Below are 23,788 nucleotides of genomic sequence, written 5' to 3'. Positions count from 1 at the left end.
CCACTGAACTGCATTGCTGGGGTGCAGATATAATAACCCAGCTGGCGACCTTGCTAAGAGGAAGATAGAGAAGACAGGCGGGAAAGGAGTTCCTGCAACCTTTTTTTGTCTGGCAGGCAAGACTCAGGGAGGTTATGGTTATAGGTAAGCCTGAGTCTTCCTTCACTCCCCCATGGGTCTAGGCCGGAACTGTTAACAGCAGTTTCCCCGTGGTTGACTGAAGGGCTTCCAGGGTGAATCAGTGGCACCCCTTTGTGGTGGAAGCAAAGACCTGCGGAGGTGGGCATTGTTGGTCCTATCTTGTGTGACCAAGGAGACTCCGGTGAACCCAGGGAGTCGGAGGGGCTGAGTATTTGGGCCCTTTGAGCCCCTAGCAGCCGAGTGTTAGCAGAGCCCCGGACCGCCCACCCCCACGTGACAATATATATATATATATACATATATATATATATATATATATATATATATATATATATATATATATATATATATATATATATATATATAAAACTTGGCTACACATTATGGTTGATAATGTGGTTGAACAGAGGCATGAGGTGGAAGCAAAGTACCGCACACTGGACAAGAGAAATAATTGCGTTCTGTAATCGAAGGAAATTCACCATTAGAAAGGTATATATTTTTTATTATCACATTTAGTTAGATCTGCATGTATACAGCTACTTCCCCCCCCCCTCCCCCAAAACTATATGAAGAAAGGTTGATACTATAACGTATACGTTTTAAACGTAGGGGAATTACATCCTAAAAAAGTGCGGTGGTAAAACGTGTTACTTTGCGAGAAACGTAAGGTGTTATATACCCTGTAAACACACAACGTAACGGTCCCTATAATTCCCCCTTGTTACAACCTGTAATAAAGTTGCTATATCTTGCTTGTTATAACGTTTTATGACGTACCAGAACGTTGTTACAAGGTGATATAGTGGTTGTTACAATTGTTAGAAGGTGTTAAAAACCTTGTTCGAACGTTGCAATGATGTTCGAACATTTTTCGTACTTTTAGAACATTCGTATTAGATTTTTACATTTAACGTATAACATTTTTACATATAACATTTTTACGTATATCATTTTTACGTATAACATTTTTACGTATAACATTTTTATGTATAACACTTTACGTATAACATTTTTACATATAACACTTTACGTATAACATTTTTACGTATAACATTTTTGCGTATAACATTTTACGTATAACATTTTACGTATAACATTTTTACGTATGACATTTTACGTATAGCATTTTTACGTATAACATTTTTACGTATAACATTTTTCGTATTAGAACATTCGACGTATTTTCGTCGTGTGTTTGCTGTTATGTCGTCATTTACACTACTAGTTCTCGTCGCCCGACGCCGTGGCACTCACCAAGTTCTCTTCCCCCGCAGGTATTCAGCTCGTGCACTCCGCCGCTAAAGTGTAGCGTCACCACCACCGTCAACAGGCGGGTGTTCCTGCAGGGCGGCGACAAGCTGGAGGTGGTGTTGAAGACCCCACCAGACTACACCCCGCCCACCAGCACCCCGCCCACCAGCGCCACGCCCACCCTCACAACCTCGGAAGGCTCTGCTGCTGAGAGATACATGGACGAGGTACGGGTTATCTTTTTTAACATTTTTACGCTGTTACATCAGGGGAATAAACATTTGAACCTTTCCTTAGTGCTTCCTTGAAGGTCCGAGTCCATCTTATAAATGTTTATCCTATGAGAAAAAGGAAGCCCGGATACCTTTCTGTAACTAATAAATGTAACTCGCGATGTGTTCATTACGTCTATAATCTGTTCTGTTGATCATTACGGGGAGAACACGTGACTAAACTTAGTCTTAGTTTATGCACCACTTATATTCACTTATTTATTTATTGAGTTAAGGTGTTTTTTATTTATTAAATAAATTTAATTTCACTAAATATCTTCAGTCAGTACGAGAGTAAATATAGGAAAACTGCTCTCAACAGCAGGTGATGAAATAAACATATATGCCTCCAGGTCCTTTGGAAACACACTAAATATACATCAGAGAAACAATGAACAATTAGGAGTGTGTAGCCAGCCAGACGACTAAAGGCAAATCCGATCAACCTTCATTAAAGAACTACCCAGGAGGGCGTGTTTCACTTCGTAGCCAAACGCCATTCCCAGATTTTAAAGTAGACCTGATAGGGAAAGAGGGCAAGAGTCATTGCATTAGGCAAGTAACGGCTAGAAAAACGGAGTCCAGGAGCTAATGCTCAATCATGCAGGCACAAGGAGGCGAGTACAAATAGGTGAGTACACACACACACTGTCGGGACCAAAGAGCCAAAGCTCAATCCCCCGCAAGCACAAATAGGTGAGTACACACACACACACACACACACACACACACACACACACACACACACACAGAATGATAAACCAGCCAGACTTGATCTGGTATTCACCCTGAACGAGTGAGACATTGGGGAAGTCAAATCAGAACCGCCCATAAGCCTGAGTGACCACAGTGTCCTAACTTTGAATATCTAGTGGTAGTAGTATCTAGTCAAACAATTCGTCCAAGGATTGGACCGAAAAGTAAATGGCTGGAATACTGAAGGGAAAACTATGATGAGATTAGAAAATTCCTAACAGGGATACCATGGAAGACAGAACTCAGTGGGAAATCTGTACAGGGCATGATGGACTACATCATCCAGACGTGTCAAGAGGCAGAAAACCGGGCCAGAAAATCTGGTTAATCTCGGTCCAGAAAAAAACTGAAAAAAAGGGAAGCCGTGGTTCAATCAGGCATGTCAGGAGCAAGGCAGCTAAGCACAAGGGAATGGAGAAACTACAGAAATAACAGGACACCAGAGAGAAGGGAGAGATGCCAGAGGGCGAGAACTGAGTATCTCAGTGTGAGGAGAGAAGCAGAGAGGCAGTTTGAAAATGACATAGCACATAAAGCCCAGACCCAACCAAAACTGCTATACAGCTACTTGAGTAGGAAAACAACAGTGAAAAAACAGGTGGTGAAACTGAAAAAAGGAGAACATGGGTGCACAGAGAATGACATAGAGGTGTGTTAAGAACTCAACAGGAGATTCCAGGAGGTCTTCACAATAGAGCAAGGGAGCAGTCCCTGAACTAAGAGGAGTGGCTATAAACCAAGCAGACTTGAATGATATTGAAATTACCAGAGATAAGGTTAGGAGGTATCTGCTTGATCTAAAATTGACTAAGACTGTTGGACCTGATGGAATCTCACTATGGAAGCTAAAAATGGGGGCAGAAGCACTTTGTGTGCCACTATCTATTGGTCTATAACAACTGGAAACGGGAGACCTACCAGACAGTTGGAAGACAACTGACATAGTCCCAATCTACAAAAAGGGGGATAGGCAGGAGGCTCTAAACTACAGGCCGGTGTCCTTAACTTGTAAACAATGCAAGGTGATGGAGAAGATCGTGAGAAAAAGCCTGGTAGCACATCTGGAGTGAAGGGACTTTGTAACATACCACTAACATGGGTTCAGGGACGGCAAGTCGTGTCTCACAGGTTTAATAGAATTCTATGCCCAAGAAACAAGCATTAAACAAGAAAGAGAATGATGAACAGACTGCAGTTTCTTGGACTGTTAGAAAGCTTTTTACACAGTCCCCCATAAGAGACTGTTGCATAAGTTGGAGAAACAAGCTGGAGTAAGTTGTAGGGTTGTCCAATGGATAAGGGAATACCTAAATAACAGGAAGCAGAGAGTTACTGTGAGGGGTGAGACCTCAGACTGGCGTGTTGTCACCAGCGGAGTCCCGCAGGATTCTGTCCTCGGACCTGTCCTATTTCTATTATACTTAAATGCTCTTCCAGAAGGTACAGACTCATTCCTCTCAATGTATGTTGATGATGCTAAACTTATGAGAAGGATTAAGACAGAACAGGACACCAAGAGGCTACAGGATGATCTGGACAAACTGAAGGAATGGTCCATCAAATTGCTACTAGAGTTTAACTTGAGCAAGTGCAAAGTGATGAAGATAGGCGTAGGGAGCAGGATGTCAAACACAAGATACCAGCTGGGAGAGGAAATTCTTCAGGAATCAGGACAAAAAAACGATCTGGGGATTGATATCACACCAGACATATCCCCCTGAAGCCCACATCAAAAGGATAACATCAGTGGCATATGCAAGACTGTCGAACATAAGACCTGCCTTCAGAAACTTGTGTTATGAGTCATTCAGAACCTTGTATACCTCATCTGTCAGACTAATACTGAAACGGCTTCAGCGTGGAGTCCACATCGAGTCAAACACAAAACGAAGTTAGAAAAGGTTCAGAGGTATGCCACCAGGGCAGTCCCCGAGTTGAGAGGAATGAGCTATGAGGAAAGAATACTGGAACTGAACCTCACGACACTGGACGACAGAAGAGTTAGGGGAGACATGATCATTATCTACACAATTCTCAGAGGAATTGACAGGGTAGATAAAGATAAAAGGTAAAAATAACTTTTTTAGCACGAGTGGTACGCGAACAAGGAGACACGTGGAAACTGAGTACCCAAATGAGCCACAGGGACGTTAAAAAGAACTTTTTCAGTGTCAGAGTAATTAACAAATGGAATGCATTAGGAAATGATGTAGTGGAGGCTGACTCCATACACAGTTTCAAATGTAGATGGGCTCAGGAATCTGTACTCCAGACAATTGAGAGGCGGGACCAAAAAGCCGTAGCTCAAACCTCCACAAGGAGATCTCCGTGAGTACACACACACAATGACACACTCCCGAAAGAATAATACTAGTTACACACCCAGAAAGAAATAGATATGCAACAAACAGCAATATGGCTTTAACGAAAGGAACTCATGCCTTACACACCTACCGCAGTTCAGTGATAAAGTAGCAAAATAAGTCAGAACACAGAAAGTTGGACTGATTGTATATTTTAGGACTGCCATCAAGCATTTGACACAGTACCGAACAAGAAATTCAAGAGTAAGTCAAGAGAATTGACGGGGAAAGAGAACACCTAACAGGTAGATGTCAAAGAGTCACAGTGAGGGGCGAGAAGTTGGACTGTCGTAGGGAAACATACAGAGTACTTGAAGGATCGATGCTGAGACCCGTAATATTTCTCATTTGTGTCAATGACCTGTCTACAGAAGTTGAGAAATATATGTCGGTGTTTGTGTAGACGATGCAAGACTAATGAGAATAGTTGAGAAAGATGAGGGTTGTTAAATTTTCCAAGATAACTTAGAAGCAGTTATAAATAAGATATCATCAGAAGCCTCAATTATAAGACTCTTGCCGGTTGAAAACATTACCACTCTTATCATGCTTGAATATGTTGACACACTGTCATGCTTGTATATGTTGACACACTGTCATGCTTGTATATGTTGACACACTGTCATGCTTGTATATGTTGACACACTGTCATGCTTGAATATGTTGACACACTGTCATGCTTGTATATGTTGACACACTGTCATGCTTGTATATGTTGACACACTGTCATGCTTGTATATGTTGACACACTGTCATGCTTGTATATGTTGACACACTGTCATGCTTGTATATGTTGATACACTGTCATGCTTGAATATGTTGACACACTGTCATGATTGAATATGTTGACACACTGTCATGCTTCAATATGTTGACACACTGTCATGCTTCAATATGTTGACACACTGTCATGCTTAAATATGTTGACACACTGTCATGCTTGAATATGTTGACACACTGTCATGCTTCAATATGTTGACACACTGTCATGCTTCAATATGTTGACACACTGTCATGCTTGTATATGTTGACACACTGTCATGCTTGAATATGTTGACACACTGTCATGCTTGAATATGTTGACACACTGTCATGCTTGAATATGTTGACACACTGTCATGCTTGAATATGTTGACACTTTTACAGTAGTAAATATTGACAAACTATCAGCTTAAAAATAATATGAAAGAGCTAGAAGGCAAAAAAAAATGGAAGAGAAGAAATAGAGGAAAAAAAGATAAATGCAAAAGAAATATTTTCGTCACGACGGAGGATTCTCTTTTTTTCCCAGAATGTATAATTTAATGTCGAAGTTAAATTGTAATTACGAAGTCATGTTAGGTGAATGATATGTTATTATGCACAATTTAGTGGCTAATAATTTATATGAGTGGGATGTGGCTCACCTAACACCATCATGCCACAGTGGCACTCAGGGAAGGCCTAAAGTTTCCGTTGGGGAGCAGATAGGTGTCCCTGGAGGCCATCCTTATTAAGGGCTGTTGGTGGCTCGGTAGATAGAGCTGTGGGTTGATGTTTATGTGGTCTGAGGTTCAAGGCTTCGATGGTTCAAGTTAATTAAATATACTAATATATTCACACAGCATCACACATACACACACACACACACACACACACACACACACACACACACACACACACACACACACAGGAAGTGATGTGGTGGAGGCTGACTCCATACACAGTTTCAAGTGTAGATATGATAGAGCCCAGTAGGCTCAGGAACCTGTACACCAGTTGATTGACAGTTGAGAGGCGGAAACAAAGAGCCAGAGCTCAACCCCCGCAAGCACAACTAGGTGAATACAACTAGGTGAGTACAAACAAACACACACACACACACACACACACACACACACACACACACACACACACACACACACACACACACACACATCCACGAGACAATATCGTAAATGAATTAATTTGCATTTATCAAAATAGGAATAAGCAATAACTTGCTAATGATCATAAATCCGTATCTGAGCTTCCTTGTTCCCTCGCCACAGCAGAACAGTGCTACAGAAGCGCCTCAGCCGCCGCCGACGACGACGCAGCAGCCGCAGGAGGAACCGTCCTTAGCCTCCCCAGGGGAGCACCAGCCCCTGCTGCACCCCTCGCAGCTGGCGCCCAACACCACTCACCTTTTCACCCGGGACGACCACCTGGCGCCCCCGCCTCTCAGGAGGAGGAGGCGACAAGTAGCCGGCGGAGCGCCTCCCCTCCTGCAGTCTCCGGTCTCCAGCAGGAGACCCGGGGCGGTGAGGCTCCAGCTGGCCTCCAGGAGTGGGAGGGAGGACTCTCCTGGGAAAGAGGATAGGAAGGATGGGGAGCCTGAAGAGGAGCCTACTTCTTCAGCGTCGGTAAAAATGGAGGCGGGAAACCAGACGTCGTCCTCGCCTCTCACCATCTGGAAGGTACAGTTAAGCATCTCACTTGTGTCTTATGCCTCATTGTCTCACGTACTTCTATGACTTATTATGGGTGGCTTGATATGTTTGTGTGTGTGTGTGTGTGTCTGTGTGAGTGTATGTGTGTGTGTGTGTGTGTGTGTGTGTGTGTGTGTGTGTGTGTGTGTGTGTGTGTGTGTGTGTGTGTGTGTGTGTGTGTGTGTGTGTCTGTGTGTGTGTGTGTCTGTGTGTGTGTGTGTCTGTGTGTGTGTGTGTGTCTGTGTGTGTGTGTGTGTGTGTGTGTGTGTGTGTGTGTGTGTGTCTGTGTGTGTGTGTGTGTGTGTGTGTGTGTGTGTGTGTGTGTGTCTGTGTGTCTGTGTGTGTGTGTGTGTGTGTGTGTGTGTGTGTGTGTGTACTCACCTAGTTGTACTCACCTAGTTGTGTCTGCAGGATCGAGCATTGACTCTTGGATCCCGCCTTTCGAGCATCGGTTGTTTACAGCAATGACTCCTGTCCCATTTCCCTATCATACCTGGTTTTAAATTTATGAATAGTATTTGCTTCCATAACCTGTTCCTGAAGTGCATTCCATTTCCCCACTACTCTCACGCTAAAAGAAAACTTCCTAACATCTCTGTGACTCATCTGAGTTTCAAGCTTCCATCCATGTCCTCTCGTTCTGTTACTATTCCGTGTGAACATTTCGTCTATGTCCACTCTGTCAATTCCTCTGAGTATCTTATACGTTCCAATCATGTCCCCCCTCTCTAGTGTCGTAAGGCACAGTTCCCTCAGGCGCTCTTCATACCCCATCCCTCGTAGCTCTGGGACGAGTCTCGTTGCAAACCTCTGAACCTTTTCCAGTTTCATTATATGCTTCTTCAGATGGGGACTCCATGATGAGGCGGCATACTCTAAGACTGGCCTTACGTAGGCAGTGTAAAGCGCCCTAAATGCCTCCTTACTTAGGTTTCTGAATGATGTTCTAACTTTTGCCAGTGTAGAGTACGCTGCTGTCGTTATCCTATTAATATGTGCCTCAGGAGATAGATTAGGTGTTACGTCCACCCCCAGGTCTCTTTCACGCGTCGTTACAGGTAGGCTGTTATCCTTCATTGTGTACTGTCCCTTTGGTCTCCTATCTCCTAGTCCCATTTCCATAACTTTACATTTGCTCGTGTTGAATTCTAGTAGCCATTTCTCTGACCATCTCTGCAATCTGTTCAGGTCCTCTTGGAGGATCCTGCAATCCTCATCTGTCACAACTCTTCTCATCAACTTTGCATCATCCGCAAACATCGACATGTAGGACTCTACGCCTGTAAACATGTCGTTAACATATACAAGAAATAGAATTGGTCCCAGCACCGATCCTTGTGGTACTCCACTTGTTACTGTTCGCCAGTCCGACTTCTCGCCCCTTACCGTAACTCTTTGGCTCCTTCCTGTTAGGTAGTTCCTTATCCATTCTAGGACCTTTCCCCCCACCCCCGCCTGCCTCTCGAGCTTGAACAGCAGTCTCATGTGCGGTACTGTATCAAAGGCTTTTTGGCAGTCCAGAAATATGCAGTCTGCCCAACCATCTCTGTCCTGTCTTATCCTCGTTATTTTATCATAGAATTCCAGAAGGTTTGTTAGGCACGATTTCCCTGTCCAGAACCCATGTTGATGTTTGTTCACAAACCTAATGTTCTCCAGGTGTGCAACCAGTCGTAGCCTAATTATTCTTTCCAGTATTTTACAGGGGATGCTTGTCAGTGATACAGGTCTGTAGTTAAGTGCCTCCTCCCTATCTCCTTTCTTGAAGATCGGCACGACATTTGCCTTCTTCCAGCAACTGGGCAATTCTCCTGACATAAGTGACTCATTAAAGATCATTGCCAGAGGCACGCTGAGGGCCTGTGCTGCTTCTTTTATTATCCACGGTGATACTTTGTCTGGTCCAACTGCTTTAGTTGCATCTAGAGTTGTCAACTGTTTCATTACCTCCTCTGCTGTCACCTCTATATCTGATAGTCTTTCATCTAGGGTAACCCCTTCCAACAATGGGAGCTGCTCAGACTCGGTAGTGAACACTCCATGGAAACTGGCATTCAGTGCCTCGCAGATTTCCTTGTCACTTTCAGTATATGCCCCCTCTGTCTTCCTTAGTCTTGTCACTTGGTCGTTCACCGACATTTTTCTTCTTATATGACTGTGTAGTAACTTAGGTTGTTTTTTCGCTTTGATTGCAATATCGTTCTCATAGTCCCTTTCCGATGTTCGTCTTATGTTAATGTAATCGTTCCTAGCTCTGTTGTATCTGCTTCTGTTGTCCTCTGTTCTTTGTCTTCTGTGCTTCCTCCACTCCCGCCTGCTGGCCATTTTTGCTTCCTGACACTGTCTATTAAACCATGGGTTATTATATTCCTTCTCATTTTTTCCCTTTACCGTTGGTATAAATCTCTCTTCGGCCTCCTGGCATTTCTGTATGACTAGGTCTAGGTCCATCATATCTTGGACTGTTTTTCCTCTAATTTCTTCCTCCCACTGCACTTCACCCAGATAGTCCCTTATCCTCATATAGTCCCCTTTCCTGTAGTCAGCTCTCCTTTCCCAGATCTCTTGTCCCATGGTCATAAGTTTGAATTCCATCATGTAGTCAAAGACTAGGGCACAATGGTCACTGGCCCCTAGAGGTATTTCATGCTCTAAATTATCGATATCTTCTACGTTCTGGGTGAAAATCAGGTCTAATAGGCTCGGTGCATCTCCTCCTCTTTCCCTTGTGTCTTCCTTCACATGTTGTGTCAGGAAATTCCTGTCTATAACATCTACTAATTTTGCTCCCCACGTTTCGTCCCCTCCATGGGGATTCCTTGATTCCCAATTTATCTCTCCATGATTTAGGTCCCCCATGATCAGCAGCTTCGCTCTCATTCTGTGGGCTAGTGTTGCTGCCTTCTGCAGTTCATCTATACATGCTTTGTTGTTGTCATCATACTCCTGCCTGGGTCTTCTACTGTTTGGTGGGGGATTGTAGATTACCAAGATCACAATCTTCCTCCCATCTACTGTCAGAGTTCCATGTATGAATCTTGTGCACTCATTGGTAACTCGATTTCCCAGGTCTTCAAACTTCCATTTCCGCTTTATTAGGAGTGCTACTCCCCCTCCCTGTCTCTGTGTCCTCTCTTTTCGTATCACCTGGTACCCTTCAGGAAAGATTGCATCTGAGATCATGTCATTAATTTTAGTTTCCACAATTGCAACTATGTCAGGATCTGCTTCACTCACTCTTTCTTTTATCTCTTCTGCTTTATTAGATACCCCATCAGCATTGGTGTACCAAACCTTGAGATTCTTCATGGAAACTCTTGTACCAGAGTTCTCCCTTTCTCTGGGGGTCTGGGGGGATCTGGGGGATGTCTGGGGGGTGACTGGGCGCAGAGGGGATCTGGGGGATCTGGGGGGTGTCTGGGGGATGACTGGGGGCGGGGAGGGTCCGGGGGATGTCCGGGGGGATCCGGGGGGTGTCTGGGGGGGTCCGGGGGGTGTATGGGGGGTGAAAGAGTTCAGGAGGGGTGCTTGGGGGCTACTGGGGGCTGGGCTTCTAGGAAGGTAGGTAGGAGGGTCTGGGGTAGGGCCTGGGTAGGTAGGTCTGGAGTAGGAAGGGCATACTGGGTCTGAAGATTAGGGAGGGCATAGAGGGGTTGGGAGATAGCGTAAGGTTGGGAGACAGATAGAGGTTGAGAGGTTGGGAGGGGGAAGGATAGAGGGGGTGGGGGGGACCTCCCACCTCCCTCGCAAGGGTGGGGGGTCACATGGAAGGAGAGGGGATGAGGAGGGGTGAGGGCTGGGTAGGCTTTGGGTGTTGAGGGGATGAGGTCTGGGTGGGTTCTTGGGGTTGAGGGGATGAGGTCTGGATGGGTTTTGGGGGTTGAGGGGATGAGAGCTGGGTGGGTTTTGGGGGTTGAGGGGATGAGGGCTGGATGGGTTTTGGGGGTTGAGGTGATGAGGGGGTCCTTGGAATGTGGGATGAATTTGACTCCAGTGGGGTCAGAGGGGTCAAGGGATGTGCTGGGGAGATAAGCAGGGGCGGCTGATTTGGGGAAGGGGTGACCTGAGAAGCACGTGTGAGCTGGTTAGCATGGGGTGGATTAGCACTGGGGTGTGTAGCTGCGCTCAAATGGGAAGAGTCGTATTGTTGTTTGCTTGCTCTGTGGGCAATCTGTTCCTCCTTCGTCATGAATTTGTCAATAAATACGTTGTAGTAATTTTCGCTACCTCTGAGTAGGTGTTTGTGATGCAGTATGTAATCCACTGCCTCTTCGTTAGTAAACTGTACCAGGACAGGTCGTTTCCTGTTACAGTTGTATGGTCCAATGCGTCGGTGGACTTGCACCTCATTCCCTGCCATCTGGGCTCTCATGTCTCTCAAGATCCCCTGTAGTTCCAAATCCTCAATCTCCATCCTTTCCTGCCTCGATGGTGCCCTGGCTTCAAGTAATCCATGGATTATGATTGTCCTCTTTCTCAGTTCATGGTCATGCTGGTGGCCCTCTCCCTGGCTGACCCCCACCCCTCCTACACCCGCTACTCCACCTACTACTACTCCCCCTTCCCCTGCCAAGCTTCCCTTATTCCTGCCAAATTCATTAGTAAGCCTAGATATTTCTCCTTGCCATTCTACCCTGCTCTTCCTGATTTCCTCTTGAATATAATCCATAAACTCTTGTTTGAGTCTTTGAACCTCGCCCTGTATCTTATTAAAGACTTCACTTTTAATCCCCTGGATTAGATCATCTATCCAAACATCCCTCTTCTCTACAAATTTCCCAATCATCTTCTCCACAAACCTATCTTCTTCCTCAATCATAATACTGTTGGACCTAGACACCCTTCCTGACCTAGTCATTGCTATAATGCAACCTTACCCACAGGGGTTCCAAGTATCTTACCGTCCTGCTAACACAATAGGTGAGTGAATCTCCAAGCGTCGTCCCACGTGGTGGTAGAAGAGTTGCTGCCGGAGGTGAGGTCACGCGGTCAGAGGTCGGTGAGGTCTGCTCCACACTGCACACTGCCACAGTACTTCCTCAACTATTTTGAATTACGCTATTTAAGCTGTTTTTCTTCACTACCTTATGGTTCTGGCCAAAACTCAAGGTTTTTTCATTCACTTGTACACACTTTTTCACTTCGAAGTTGCCTGATTACCCCTCCCACTCCACTAGTGACCCAGGAGCTCCCAACCCATGTCCACCCAACACGATGGTCACAAGACAAGTGTGATCTGTGTGTGTGTGTATCTGTGTGTGTGTGTGTGTGTGTGTGTGTGTGTGTGTGTGTGTGTGTGTGTGTGTGTGTGTGTCTGTGTGTGTGTGTGTGTGTGTGTGTGTGTGTGTGTGTGTGTGTGTGTGTGTGTGTGTGTGTCTGTGTGTGTGTGTGTGTGTGTGTGTGTTTGTGTGTGTGTGTGTGTGTGTGTGTGTGTGTGTGTGTGTGTGTGTGTGTGTGTGTGTGTGTATTTAATATTTGTGCCTGAAGAATCGAGCTATTAGCTCTTGGACCTTTCTAAACAATCTATTTTGCTCTATTATGTCTACTACATACATTTTTTAATGTATGTAGTAGACATAATAGTGTGGGGAGGGGGGTGTATGTGTGTGTATTCACCTTGTTGTATTCACCTAGCTATGCTTGCGGGGGTTGAGCTCTGCTCTTTCGGCCCGCCTCTCAACTGTCAATCAACTGCCACTCAACGGTTACTAACTACTATTTTTTTCCCCACACCACGCACATACCTCAGGAAGCAGCTCGTGACAGCTGAGTAACTCCCTGGTACCTATTTACTGCTAGGTATGAGGAACATTAGGGTGAAAGAAACTCTGCCCATTGTTTCTCGCCGGCGCCCGGAATCGAACCCGGGACCACAGGATCACGCGTCCAACGTGCTGTCGGCTCAGCCGACAGCACGTTGGACGCCTTCTGCTGAGCGAACAGCACGCAGAAGAGTTTGTCTTTGTCCACCCTGTCAATTCCCCTGAGAATTTTGTAGGTGGTTATCATGTCTCTTCTGTTTCCCAGGGACGTGAGGGTTCAGCTCCTTTACTCTAACTTTGTCTTTGTGTTTAACTAGGTATGGACTCCAGGCTGGAGCTGCATATTCAGGATTGGTCTGACATAAGTGGTATACAGGGAACTGAACGATTCCTTACACAAGTTTCTAAAGGCAGTTCTTATGTTGGCCAACCTAGCATATGCCGCTGATGATATCCTTTTGATGTGGGCCTCTGGGGACAGGTTCGGTGTGATATCAACCCCCAGATCTTTCTCTCTATTTAACTCTTGCAGAATTTCACCTCCCAGATGATACCTTGTGTTCAGCCTTCTGCTCCCTTCGCCTAATTTCATTACGTTACATTTTCCTGAGTTGAACTTTAGTAGCCATATTCTAGACCATTCCTCAATTTTGTCCAGGTCATCCTGTAGTCTCTGTCTATCTTCATCTGTCTTGATTCTTCTGATAATTTTTGCATCGTCAGCAAACATTGAGAGGAATGAGTCTATACCCTCTAGAAGGACGTTTACATATATTAGAAACAGGATGGGTCCAAGTACAGAGCCCTGTGGGTCTCCGCTGGTGACATCTCGCCACTCTGATGTCTTCCCCCTCACAGATACTTGCTGTTTCCTGTTGCCTAGATACTCCCTTATCCACTGGAGCACCTTACCTTTTACTCCTGCCTGTTACTCCAACTTTTGCAACAGCCATTTATGGGGTACTGTGGCAAAGACTTTCTGACAGTCCAAGAAAATGCAGTCTGCCCACCCTTCTCTTCCTTGCCTAATGTATGAGTGTGTGTGTGTGTGTGTGTGTGTGTGTGTACTCACCTATTTGTACTCACCTATTTGTGCTTGCGGGGGTTGAGCTTTGGCTCTTTGGTCCCGCCTCTCAACTGTCAATCAACTGGTGTACAGATTCCTGAGCCTACTGGGCTCTATCATATCTACATTTAAAACTGTGTATGGAGTCAGCCTCCACCACATCACTGCCTAATGCATTCCATCCGTTAACTACTCTGACACTGAAAAAGTTCCTTCTAACGTCTCTGTGGCTCATGTGAGTACTCAGTTTCCACTTGTGTCCCCTTGTTCGCGTCCCACCAGTGTTGAATAGTTTATCCTTGTTTACCCTGTCGATTCCTCTGAGGATTTTGTAGGTTGTGATCATGTCTCCCCTTACTCTTCTGTCTTCCAGTGTCGTAAGGTGCATTTCCCGCAGCCTTTCCTCGTAACTCATGCCTCTTAGTTCTGGGACTAGTCTAGTGGCATACCTTTGGACTTTTTCCAGCTTAGTTTTGTGCTTGACAAGGTACGGGCTCCATGCTGGGGCCGCATACTCCAGGATTGGTCTTACATATGTGGTGTACAAGATTCTGAATGATTCCTTACACAGGTTCCTAAACGCTGTTCTGATGTTAGCCAGCCTCGCATATGCCGCAGACGTTATTCTTTTTATGTGGGCTTCAGGAGACAGGTTTGGTGTGATATCAACTCCTAGATCTTTCTCTCTGTTCGTTTCATTAAGTACTTCATCTCCTATTCTGTATGCTGTGTTTGGCCTCCTATTTCCACCACCTAGTTTCATTACTTTGCATTTACTCGGGTTGAACTTCAACAGCCATTTGTTGGACCATTCACTCAGTCTGTCTAGGTCATCTTGTAGCCTCCTACTATCGTCCTCAGTTTCAATCCTCCTCATAATTTTTGCATCATCGGCAAACATTGAGAGAAACGATTCTATACCCTCTGGAAGATCATTTACATATATCAGAAACAGTATAGGTCCAAGGACTGACCCCTGCGGTACTCCACTCGTAACGTCTCGCCAATCTGAGACCTCACCCCTCACACTGACTCGTTGTCTCCTGTTACTTAGGTATTCCTGTATCCAACGGAGTACCTTCCCTTTCACTCCAGCCTGCATCTCCAGTTTTTTCACTAGCCTCTTGTGTGGCACTGTGTCAAAGGCTTTCTGACAATCCAAAAATATGCAGTCTGCCCACCCTTCTCTTTCTTGCCTTATTTTTGTTGCCTGGTCGTAGAATTCAAGTAACCCTGTGAGGCAGGACCTGCCATCCCTGAATCCATGTTGATGCTGTGTTACAAAGTTCTTTCGCTCCAGATGTTCCACTAGCTTTCTTCGCACAATCTTCTCCATCAACTTGCATGGTATGCAGGTTAGGGACACTGGTCTGTAATTCAGTGCCTCCTGTCTATCCCCTTTCTTGTATATCGGGACTACGTTAGCTGCTTTCCAAATTTCTGGCAGTTCCCCTGTTGCCAGTGATTTGTTATACACCATGGAGAGCGGGAGGCACAGTTCTTCTGCTCCTTCCTTTAGTATCCAAGGGGAGATTCCATCTGGATCTATAGCCTTTGTCACATCCAATTCTAGTAAACACTTCCTTACTTCCCCGCTGGTAATCTCAAACTCTTCCAGTGGTTCCTGGTTAGCTATTCCCTCTCTTATCTCTGGGATTTCTCCTTGCTCCAAGGTGAAGACCTCCTGGAATTTCTTATTCAGTTCCTCACACACTTCCTTGTCGTTTGTAGTGAATCCTTCTGCCCCTAACCTTAATTTCATAACCTGTTCCTTTACTGTTGTTTTTCTCCTGATGTGGCTATGCAGCAATTTAGGCTGAGTCTTTGCCTTGCTTGCGATGTCATTTTCGTATTGTCTTTCTGCCTCTCTTCTCATCCTAACATATTCATTCCTGGCATTCTGGTATCTTTCTCTGCTCTCCAGTGTCCTGTTATTCCTATAGTTTCTCCATGCCCTTTTACTTTGCTGCTTAGCTAGCCTACATCTCTGATTAAACCATGGGTTTCTCATCTTCATTTTACTGTTTTCCTTTTGGACTGGGACAAACTTGTTTGCTGCATCCTTGCATTTTTGCGTGATGTATTCCATCATATCTTGGGCCGTCTTTTCCCTGAGCTCTGTTTCCCATGCTATATCTGCTAGGCATTTTCTTATCTCCTCATAGTTTCCCTTTCGGTATGCTAACCTTTTGGTTTCGGTATCCCTTCTCGAGTTCAATAACCCTTCTTCAATCAGGTACTCAAACACCAATACACTGTGGTCGCTCATTCCTACTGGGTCCTCAAAACTGATTTCTCTTATGTCAGAGTCGTTCAGGGTGAAAACCAGGTCGAGTCTCGCTGGTTCGTCGTTTCCTCTCATCCTTGTGGGTTCACTGACATGCTGGGTTAAGAAGTTTCTAGTCGCCACCTCCAGTAGTTTGGCTCTCCACGTATCCTCGCCTCCATGCGGTTCCTTGTTCTCCCAATCAATCCTGCCGTGATTGAAGTCCCCCATGATGAGCAGGTGGGATCTATTTCTACAGGCAGAAGAGGCTGCCCTCTCAATTATAGTGTTAACTGCCATGTTGTTGCTTTCGTACTCTTGACTGGGTCTTTTGTCATTTGGTGGAGGATTATATATTACTGCTACTACTATCCTTGGTCTTGTGTGGTGTGTGTGTGTGTGTGTGTGTGTGTGTGTGTGTGTGTGTGTGTGTGTGTGTGTGTGTGTGTGTGTGTGTGTGTGTGTGTGTGTTTGTGTGTGTGTGTGTGTACTCATCTATTTGTACTCACCTATTTGTGCTTGCGGGGGTTGAGCTTTGGCTCTTTGGTCCCGCCTCTCAACTGTCAATCAACTGGTGTACAGATTCCTGAGCCTACTGGGCTCTATTATATCTACATTTGAAACTGTGTATGGAGTCAGCCTCCACCACATCACTGCCTAATGCATTCCATCCGTTAACTACTCTGACACTGAAAAAGTTCCTTCTAACGTCTCTGTGGCTCATGTGGGTACTCAGTTTCCACCTGTGTCCCCTTGTTCGCGTCCCACCAGTGTTGAATAGTTTATTCTTGTTTACCCGGTCGATTCCTCTGAGGATTTTGTAGGTAGTGATCATGTCTCCCCTTACTCTTCTATCTTCCAGTGTCGTAAGATGCATTTCCCGCAGCCTTTCCTCGTAACTCATGCCTCTTAGTTCTGGGACTAGTCTAGTGGCATACCTTTGGACTTTTTCCGGCTTAGTTTTGTGCTTGACAAGGTACGGGCTCCATGCTGGGGCCGCATACTCCAGGATTGGTCTTACATATGTGGTGTACAAGATTCTGAATGATTCAGGAACACAGGTTCCTGAACGAAACAGGAACACAGGAATGATTCAGCGTTCAGGAACACAGGTTCCTGAACGCTGTTCTGATGTTAGCCAGCCTCGCATATGCCGCAGACGTTATTCTTTTTATGTGGGCTTCAGGAGACAGGTTTGGTGTGATATCAACTCCTAGATCTTTCTCTCTGTTCGTTTCATTAAGTACTTCATCTCCTATTCTGTATCCTGTATCTGGCCTCCTATTTCCACTGCCTAGTTTCATTACTTTGCATTTACTCGGGTTGTGTGTGTGTGTGTGTGTGTGTGTGTGTGTGTGTGTGTGTGTGTGTGTGTGTGTGTGTGTGTGTGTGTGTGTGTGTGTGTGTGTGTGTGTGTATGTACGTGCGAATGCGTGTGTGTGTGTGTGTAATTCGAGGTCAAAATACCCGAGGAATAACCGGTAAATCAATACCCTAATCAAGATGATTTGATAACTTCATAATCTCACGTTAGCGAGGTTTGGGTAAAGTACGAAACACATGTTAAATGTCACCACCCCGATACTTCGACTTGGCGGATATAAAATATATATTGGCACTTCCTGGAGGGACTACAGATCAGCCGAGTGAATATTGAGTGAACTGGGGGAGATCCCGAGAGATGGTGGAGAGGTTAACACTTCCTTCCCTCCCTCTCTCTCTCTCTCTCTCTCTCTCTCTCTCTCTCTCTCTCTCTCCCTCTCCCTCTCCCTCTCTCTCTCTCTCTCTCTCTCTCTCTCTCTGTCTCTCTCTCTGTGACAGACGTAAAGAACGAGAAGAAAGAGTTTGTAAACTTGGGTTGTCGCGTTGGGAAAAACCTGTCAGATGTTGTTAGGAGTTGTTCCCAAGCAAGTGTGTGTGTGTGTGTGTGTGTGTGTGTGTTGTGTGTGGTGTGTGTGTGTGTGTGTGTGTGTGTGTGTGTGTGTGTGTGTGTGTATGTGTCCTTTTGTGGGGCTGGTGAGTGGGTGTTCAGGAGATTGTGGGGTGAGTAAGAGTGTTTTAATAAGTGAGTGAGTGTTCTGGGAGAAGTGAGTGGAGTGATGGTTTTAGAAGCAGTGAGTGACTGTTTGGGAAGCCGTAAATGAGTGAATGTTCTGGAATCATTGCGAGTGTTCTAGAAGCAGTGCGTGAGAGAATGTTCTGGACGCAGTGTATGAGTGAAACTTATGAGAGAAGCATACACTGGACGCAATGTATGAGTGAAGCATTCGTGAAGCAGTAAGTGAATATTCGTGAAGCAGTACGAGAGTGAATATTGTGATAGCAGTGTCAGTCAATGCGAGGCTCTTTGGGCCGTAAAGGAAATTACTTACAATGATGAGGTAAACAATTGGAAATAATCACTTCAGGTAAGTATATATATAAAGAGACACAATACAGTCACATCAACGTGGTGATATACAGACAGACTGTTTGCACCTGGCTGTTTACTGGAGCACAGACAACCTCTGTGAGACACAGACTTAGATAAAACTGGAGCCGGTTTCTTGGTCACCAAGGAGGTAACACAAAGGCTCACGGGTTGTAAATATGGACGTGACTATAGTTCATGTTAGTCTCCAATACCTGATTAGTGCTCAACGGTCTGACAAAAACTTGTATACTTACAAACAAGAACACTAGCATGCAAAAAAACAAACACAGTGGCATACTATCTAGTAGTACTATCTTGAGGTTATCTTGAGATGCTTTCGGGGCTTTAGTGTCCCCGCGGCCCGGTCCTCGAGCAGGCCTGCACCCCCAGGAAGGAGCCCGTGACAGCTGACTAACACTCAGGTACCTATTTTACTGCTACGTAACAGGGGCATAGGATGAAAGAAACTCTGCCCATTGTTTCTCGCCGGCGCCTAGGATCGAACCCGGAACCACAGAATCACAAGTCCAGCGTGCTGTCCGCTCGGCCGACCGTCAGTTCACTATAGTGATAGTGGTTGTGTGTGTGTTATGGTCCGTAGTGTCTCTGTCTCTCACCGACCGTCCTGGGGCCAGATTCACGAAAGCACTTACGAACGTGTACATCTTTCCTCAATCTTTGACGGGTTTGGTTACATTTATTAAACAGTTTACAAGCATGAAAACTTCCCATTCAACTGTTGTCATTGTTATAAACAGCCTCCTGGTGCTTCGGAGCTCATTAACTGCTTAATAATTGGAAACAAAGCCGCTAAAGATTGAGAAAAGATGTACAGGTTCGTAAGTGCTTTCGTGAATCTGGCCCCTGACCCCAGCAGCGCTCCTCGTTGCTCTGATGTCTCTTCTCTCTTATCACTCTGTGTTAATCTTCTCTCTTATCACTCTGTGTTAATCTTCTCTCTTATCACTCTGTGTTAATCTTCTCTCTTATCACTCTGTGTTAATAAGTGTGTCTTCTTATTACTTGATCTTCACTTCTCTGTTTCTCCCTCAGTGTTGCGTGTTTGTACTTTTTCCGTGTATTACCCAGTATGTATTTACCTAGTTGAGTACATACTGGTTATCTTGAGGTTATCTTGAGATGATTTCGGGGCTTTTTTTTAGTGTCCCCACGGCCCGGTCCTCGACCAGGCCTCCACCCCCAGGAAGCAGCCCGTGACAGCTGACTAACACCCAGGTACCTATTTACTGCTAGGTAACAGGGGCATTCAGGGTGGAAGAAACTTTGCCCATTTGTTTCTGCCTCGTGCGGGAATCGAACCCCGCGCCACAGAATCACGAGTCCTGCGCGCTATCCACCAGGCTACGAGGCCCCTACGAGGTTATTCCTGTATTGTTTGGTTAAGGTTAAGCTTCATAGCTTCTTCTTTTCATCTGTCAATTGGTTAATGAACCAATTGACATCTTCAAACATTCACATTTATCATATTTGCCGTTGAAGCAGCGAATAGAGATTGCTTCTTCAACATCACCTTTAACCCGTTGCTGATGTGGCTGTGACTCATGTGAAATTAAATTTACATAAATTTACCATTTCAAATATTATTTATTTGTCCGCGTTCTCGGTCATCCTTTGAACCTTTGAAGTTTCTTTTGTGTCTCTTCTTCTCTATTGCAACAGTGAGGGTTCACTTCAGTGACTTTTTCTCTGTTGCTCATTCCTCTCATTTCCGGGACCTGTCTTGCGTCATATCTCTGCACTTTATCTAGTTTTTTCATCAGGTGGAGGAGTTCAGAGGCTGCGTAACCGATGGCGTGTCTCCCATATGTTATAAAACTGTTTTTTGAAGCTTTAAAACCATCAAAGTTTCTTAAGGCTCTCCGCACACCTCCAGTTTAGCCCACGGACCCTCTGGAAGCTGTCATGTCTTGATCCTATCATTATCCGAGGGGGTCTTCTAGATTCCAGCTCTTGGGGGTCTTCTTGATTTCATTCGAGCGTCAGTCCGTAACGCTCCTTTGCTCGCAGTAACACTTCATGCATTATTTTACATGTTCTCTTTTTATCGGGTTAAGACCAATTCTGGCCAAGCTGGTCTTTACCCCTTTGTGTGTTCTCTTTACTAGTCTTGTCCTTTGTGTCTCTTCTTCGTCTTATAGGACCTGTAAAATCTTTCGTTGTTAATGTCTTTCTTAACTTGCAACTTGGCTTTATCGTCACACTGATTCTGTCACTATTTTTAAGATATTGGAGATCCCTTTGTCTGTTGAACTGTTATTCGGGTTGCCTGTTAATCTCTGGGCATTGTAATTATAGCCACCGTGGCGTTTACAGCTACCATTGTTAGTATTCATGTGCACGGCTAGTGATGTGCCGGACCAACCGGGCTGTGTTGGGTATGTGGACCTGCGGGCCGCTCCAAGCAACAGCCAGTTGGGCCAAGCTCTCACAAGCCAAGCCTGGCTCGGGCTCGGCTTGGGAAGTAGAAGAACTCCCAGAACCGCATCAAGTAGGTGTTAAGCAGGTATCAAGTGAATGTGTTTACCACCACAAGTGAGAAGCTCTGAGAGCTAATGTTCTTAAAAAAGTCACTATCCCTCCATCTCTCTCGGGTTTGTCTGTCCTTACTGTTTGGTACTCATAGACAATATTACATTTGCTATCTTTCCAATTTTGTTCTACTATTGATATAATGTTGTGGTCGGTATTTGAAACTCATTACTTCACTTCATTATTTATTGTCAGTCCAACAGCATTAGTACTCCAGGTTCTTAGGCTTATGCCTTCACACACTGCATTTCCCCATACTAACCTTCGACCTTGAGGAGTCATGATTGGGATCAAGGTGGATAGGGGACTGGGGTGCATTAATTAGAAAAATTAGGCGGTTGAATGGATCGACTCTAGGTAGAAAGTTGTTGATTTCTTGTGGGGGTGAAAGGGGTCGTGAAGGGGTTGATTTGTCTAGATGGCTTTAAGAATTGGAGGACATAGGTTGTGGAATGATCAGGTGGGAAATTGGTGCAGAAAAGGTTTGGGAATATTATGTGAGGAAGAGGCATATGGGTGTTTGGGATGAGAAGATGACGATATGTGTGTGTTAAAGTAAGGTGATATATGAATGATTCATTGGTTATATGTGGTTGATACGTGAGGGATAGCATGAAGATATGTGGATGCTAGTATGGCAATATGCGGATGATAGCATAGTGATATGCCAGAGATAGCATGGGGGGGATACGGCACACACAAAGATATACTTACAGCCCCAACACTCTGCGATCCTCTGCGACCTGTAAGCCTCAGTGATATCCTAGCTTACTAAAACCGACTCCAGCCTTATCTCTCTGAGTCTGTAAGTCTCACAGATGATGCCCGTGATGCGGTAAACAACATTGGGTAAGTAGTTTACATATAAACTTACCTAAAGTGATCCATTCCCATTGTTTACCTCATCTCACTGAGTAATATTAACCCCAAGAAGGGTTACCAGTGATCTTGCAGCCTCTTGATCCACTTTTGTTTGCCTTCCGGTGTTGACTGATGTGTTAACACTCTTGCAGGCCAGCGTGTCGGAGTGGGCTTCGTGTAGCACAAGGGAAGGGTCGCAGGTGGGCGAGAGTGGACCTGAGGGTGTCGTCACCGTCTCCGCCAGGTACCTGCAGGTCGGCACTAACTACTTTATAGGTGAGTACCTGGGTAGCTAGAAATAGAGTCATTCAGCACCGCTCCTGTGCATGGTAAGTCCACTACGGGCTCACCATAGCCCGTGCTACTTGGAACTAGTTCCGAGTAGCTGAATCTATAACAACAGGTAGCTAGACTACTATCATTAGCTCATCGGTAAGTACCAAGGGTTACTAGGCTACTCTCCCTACCTCATTGGTGAGTACCAGAAAGTTACTACCTCATCGGAGAGTACAAGAATTGCTAGTACTGCTGTTACTGCCTCGTTGTTTAAGATTCGCTACTTGGAACAGAAAAAGTTCCAAGTAGCACGGGCTATGTTGAGCCCGTAGTGGACTTGTGCCTCGTCGGAGAGTTCCCTGGTACCTAGGCTACTCTCACCATCTCATCACAGAGTACCAGAGTAGTAACATTGCTGTGTTTATCCTCCTGGAGAGCCTACCGTGTGTCTACCTTGTATTGCTTCCGGGGATCAACAGCTCCTCGGCCCGGTCACCGACCAGGCCTTCCGAGTATCAGAGAGTCGTTAGATTATCGTAACTATCTCGTTTGATTGCACGAGATAATGGGATAACTCTAACAACCACCTCATCAATGAGCACTATAACAATCGGACTAGCAAACTAGCTCAAGGATTACGGGTTCACCATAGCCCGTGCTACTGGAACTGATTGTTCTGAGTAGCTGAATCTAAAACAACAACAACAACTAGCTCAATAGTGCTACTGCACTAGGGGAGCCGGTCGGCCGAGCGGACAGCACGCTGGACTTGTGATCCTGTGGTCCTGGGTTCGATCCCAGGCGCCGGCGAGAAACAATGGGCAGAGTTTCTTTCACCCTATGCCCCTGTTACCTAGCAGTAAAATAGGTACCTGGGTGTTAGTCAGCTGTCACGGGCTGCTTCCTAGGGTGGAGGCCTGGTCGAGGACCGGGCCGCGGGGACACTAAAAAAGCCCCGAAATCATCTCAAGATAACCATCAAGATAACCTGCAACAAGTCGTAGTGATCTCTGGTGCCCAACCACTTGGGCTGGACGGTAGAGCGACGGTCTCGCTTCATGCAGGTCGACGTTCAATCCCCCGACCGTCCAAGTGGCTGGGCACCATTCCTTCCCACACCGTCCCATCCCAAATCCTTATCCTGACCCCCTTCCCAGTGCTATACAGTCGTAATGGCCTGGCACTTTCCCCCGATATGTCCATCTGTAGTGTTCTCACCACCTACAGTGACCAACTACAGTGACCAACTACAGTGACCAACTACAGTGACCAACTACAGTGACCAACTACAGTGACCACTACAGTGACCAACTACAGTGACCACCTACAGTGACCACCTACAGTGACCAACTACAGTG

General features: G+C 45.5%; 1 protein-coding gene across 2 annotated transcripts in view; it reads left to right on the top strand.

Annotated features, from left to right (window-relative positions):
* The window catches only part of LOC138349825 (uncharacterized), a 237,692-nt gene extending 215,227 nt beyond the window's left edge, over positions 1–22,465 (top strand). Inside the window, exons 4-6 of one of the 2 annotated variants that reach the window (XM_069317760.1) lie at positions 1,419–1,622; positions 6,820–7,224; positions 22,307–22,465. In XM_069317760.1, the coding sequence (XP_069173861.1) occupies positions 1,419–1,622; positions 6,820–7,224; positions 22,307–22,450 (753 nt within the window). In that variant the 3' untranslated portion in view covers positions 22,451–22,465. Of the gene's footprint in view, positions 1–1,418; positions 1,623–6,816; positions 7,225–22,306 lie in introns of both variants that reach the window. The other variant, XM_069317753.1, reaches the window with a different exon arrangement.
* Positions 22,466–23,788: the final 1,323 nt, after the last annotated feature.

The sequence above is a fragment of the Procambarus clarkii genome, chromosome 8 (assembly GCF_040958095.1).
Source record: "Procambarus clarkii isolate CNS0578487 chromosome 8, FALCON_Pclarkii_2.0, whole genome shotgun sequence".
Classification (NCBI taxonomy): Eukaryota; Metazoa; Arthropoda; class Malacostraca; order Decapoda; family Cambaridae; genus Procambarus; species Procambarus clarkii.
This window is presented reverse-complemented; position numbering and strand designations above follow the sequence as displayed.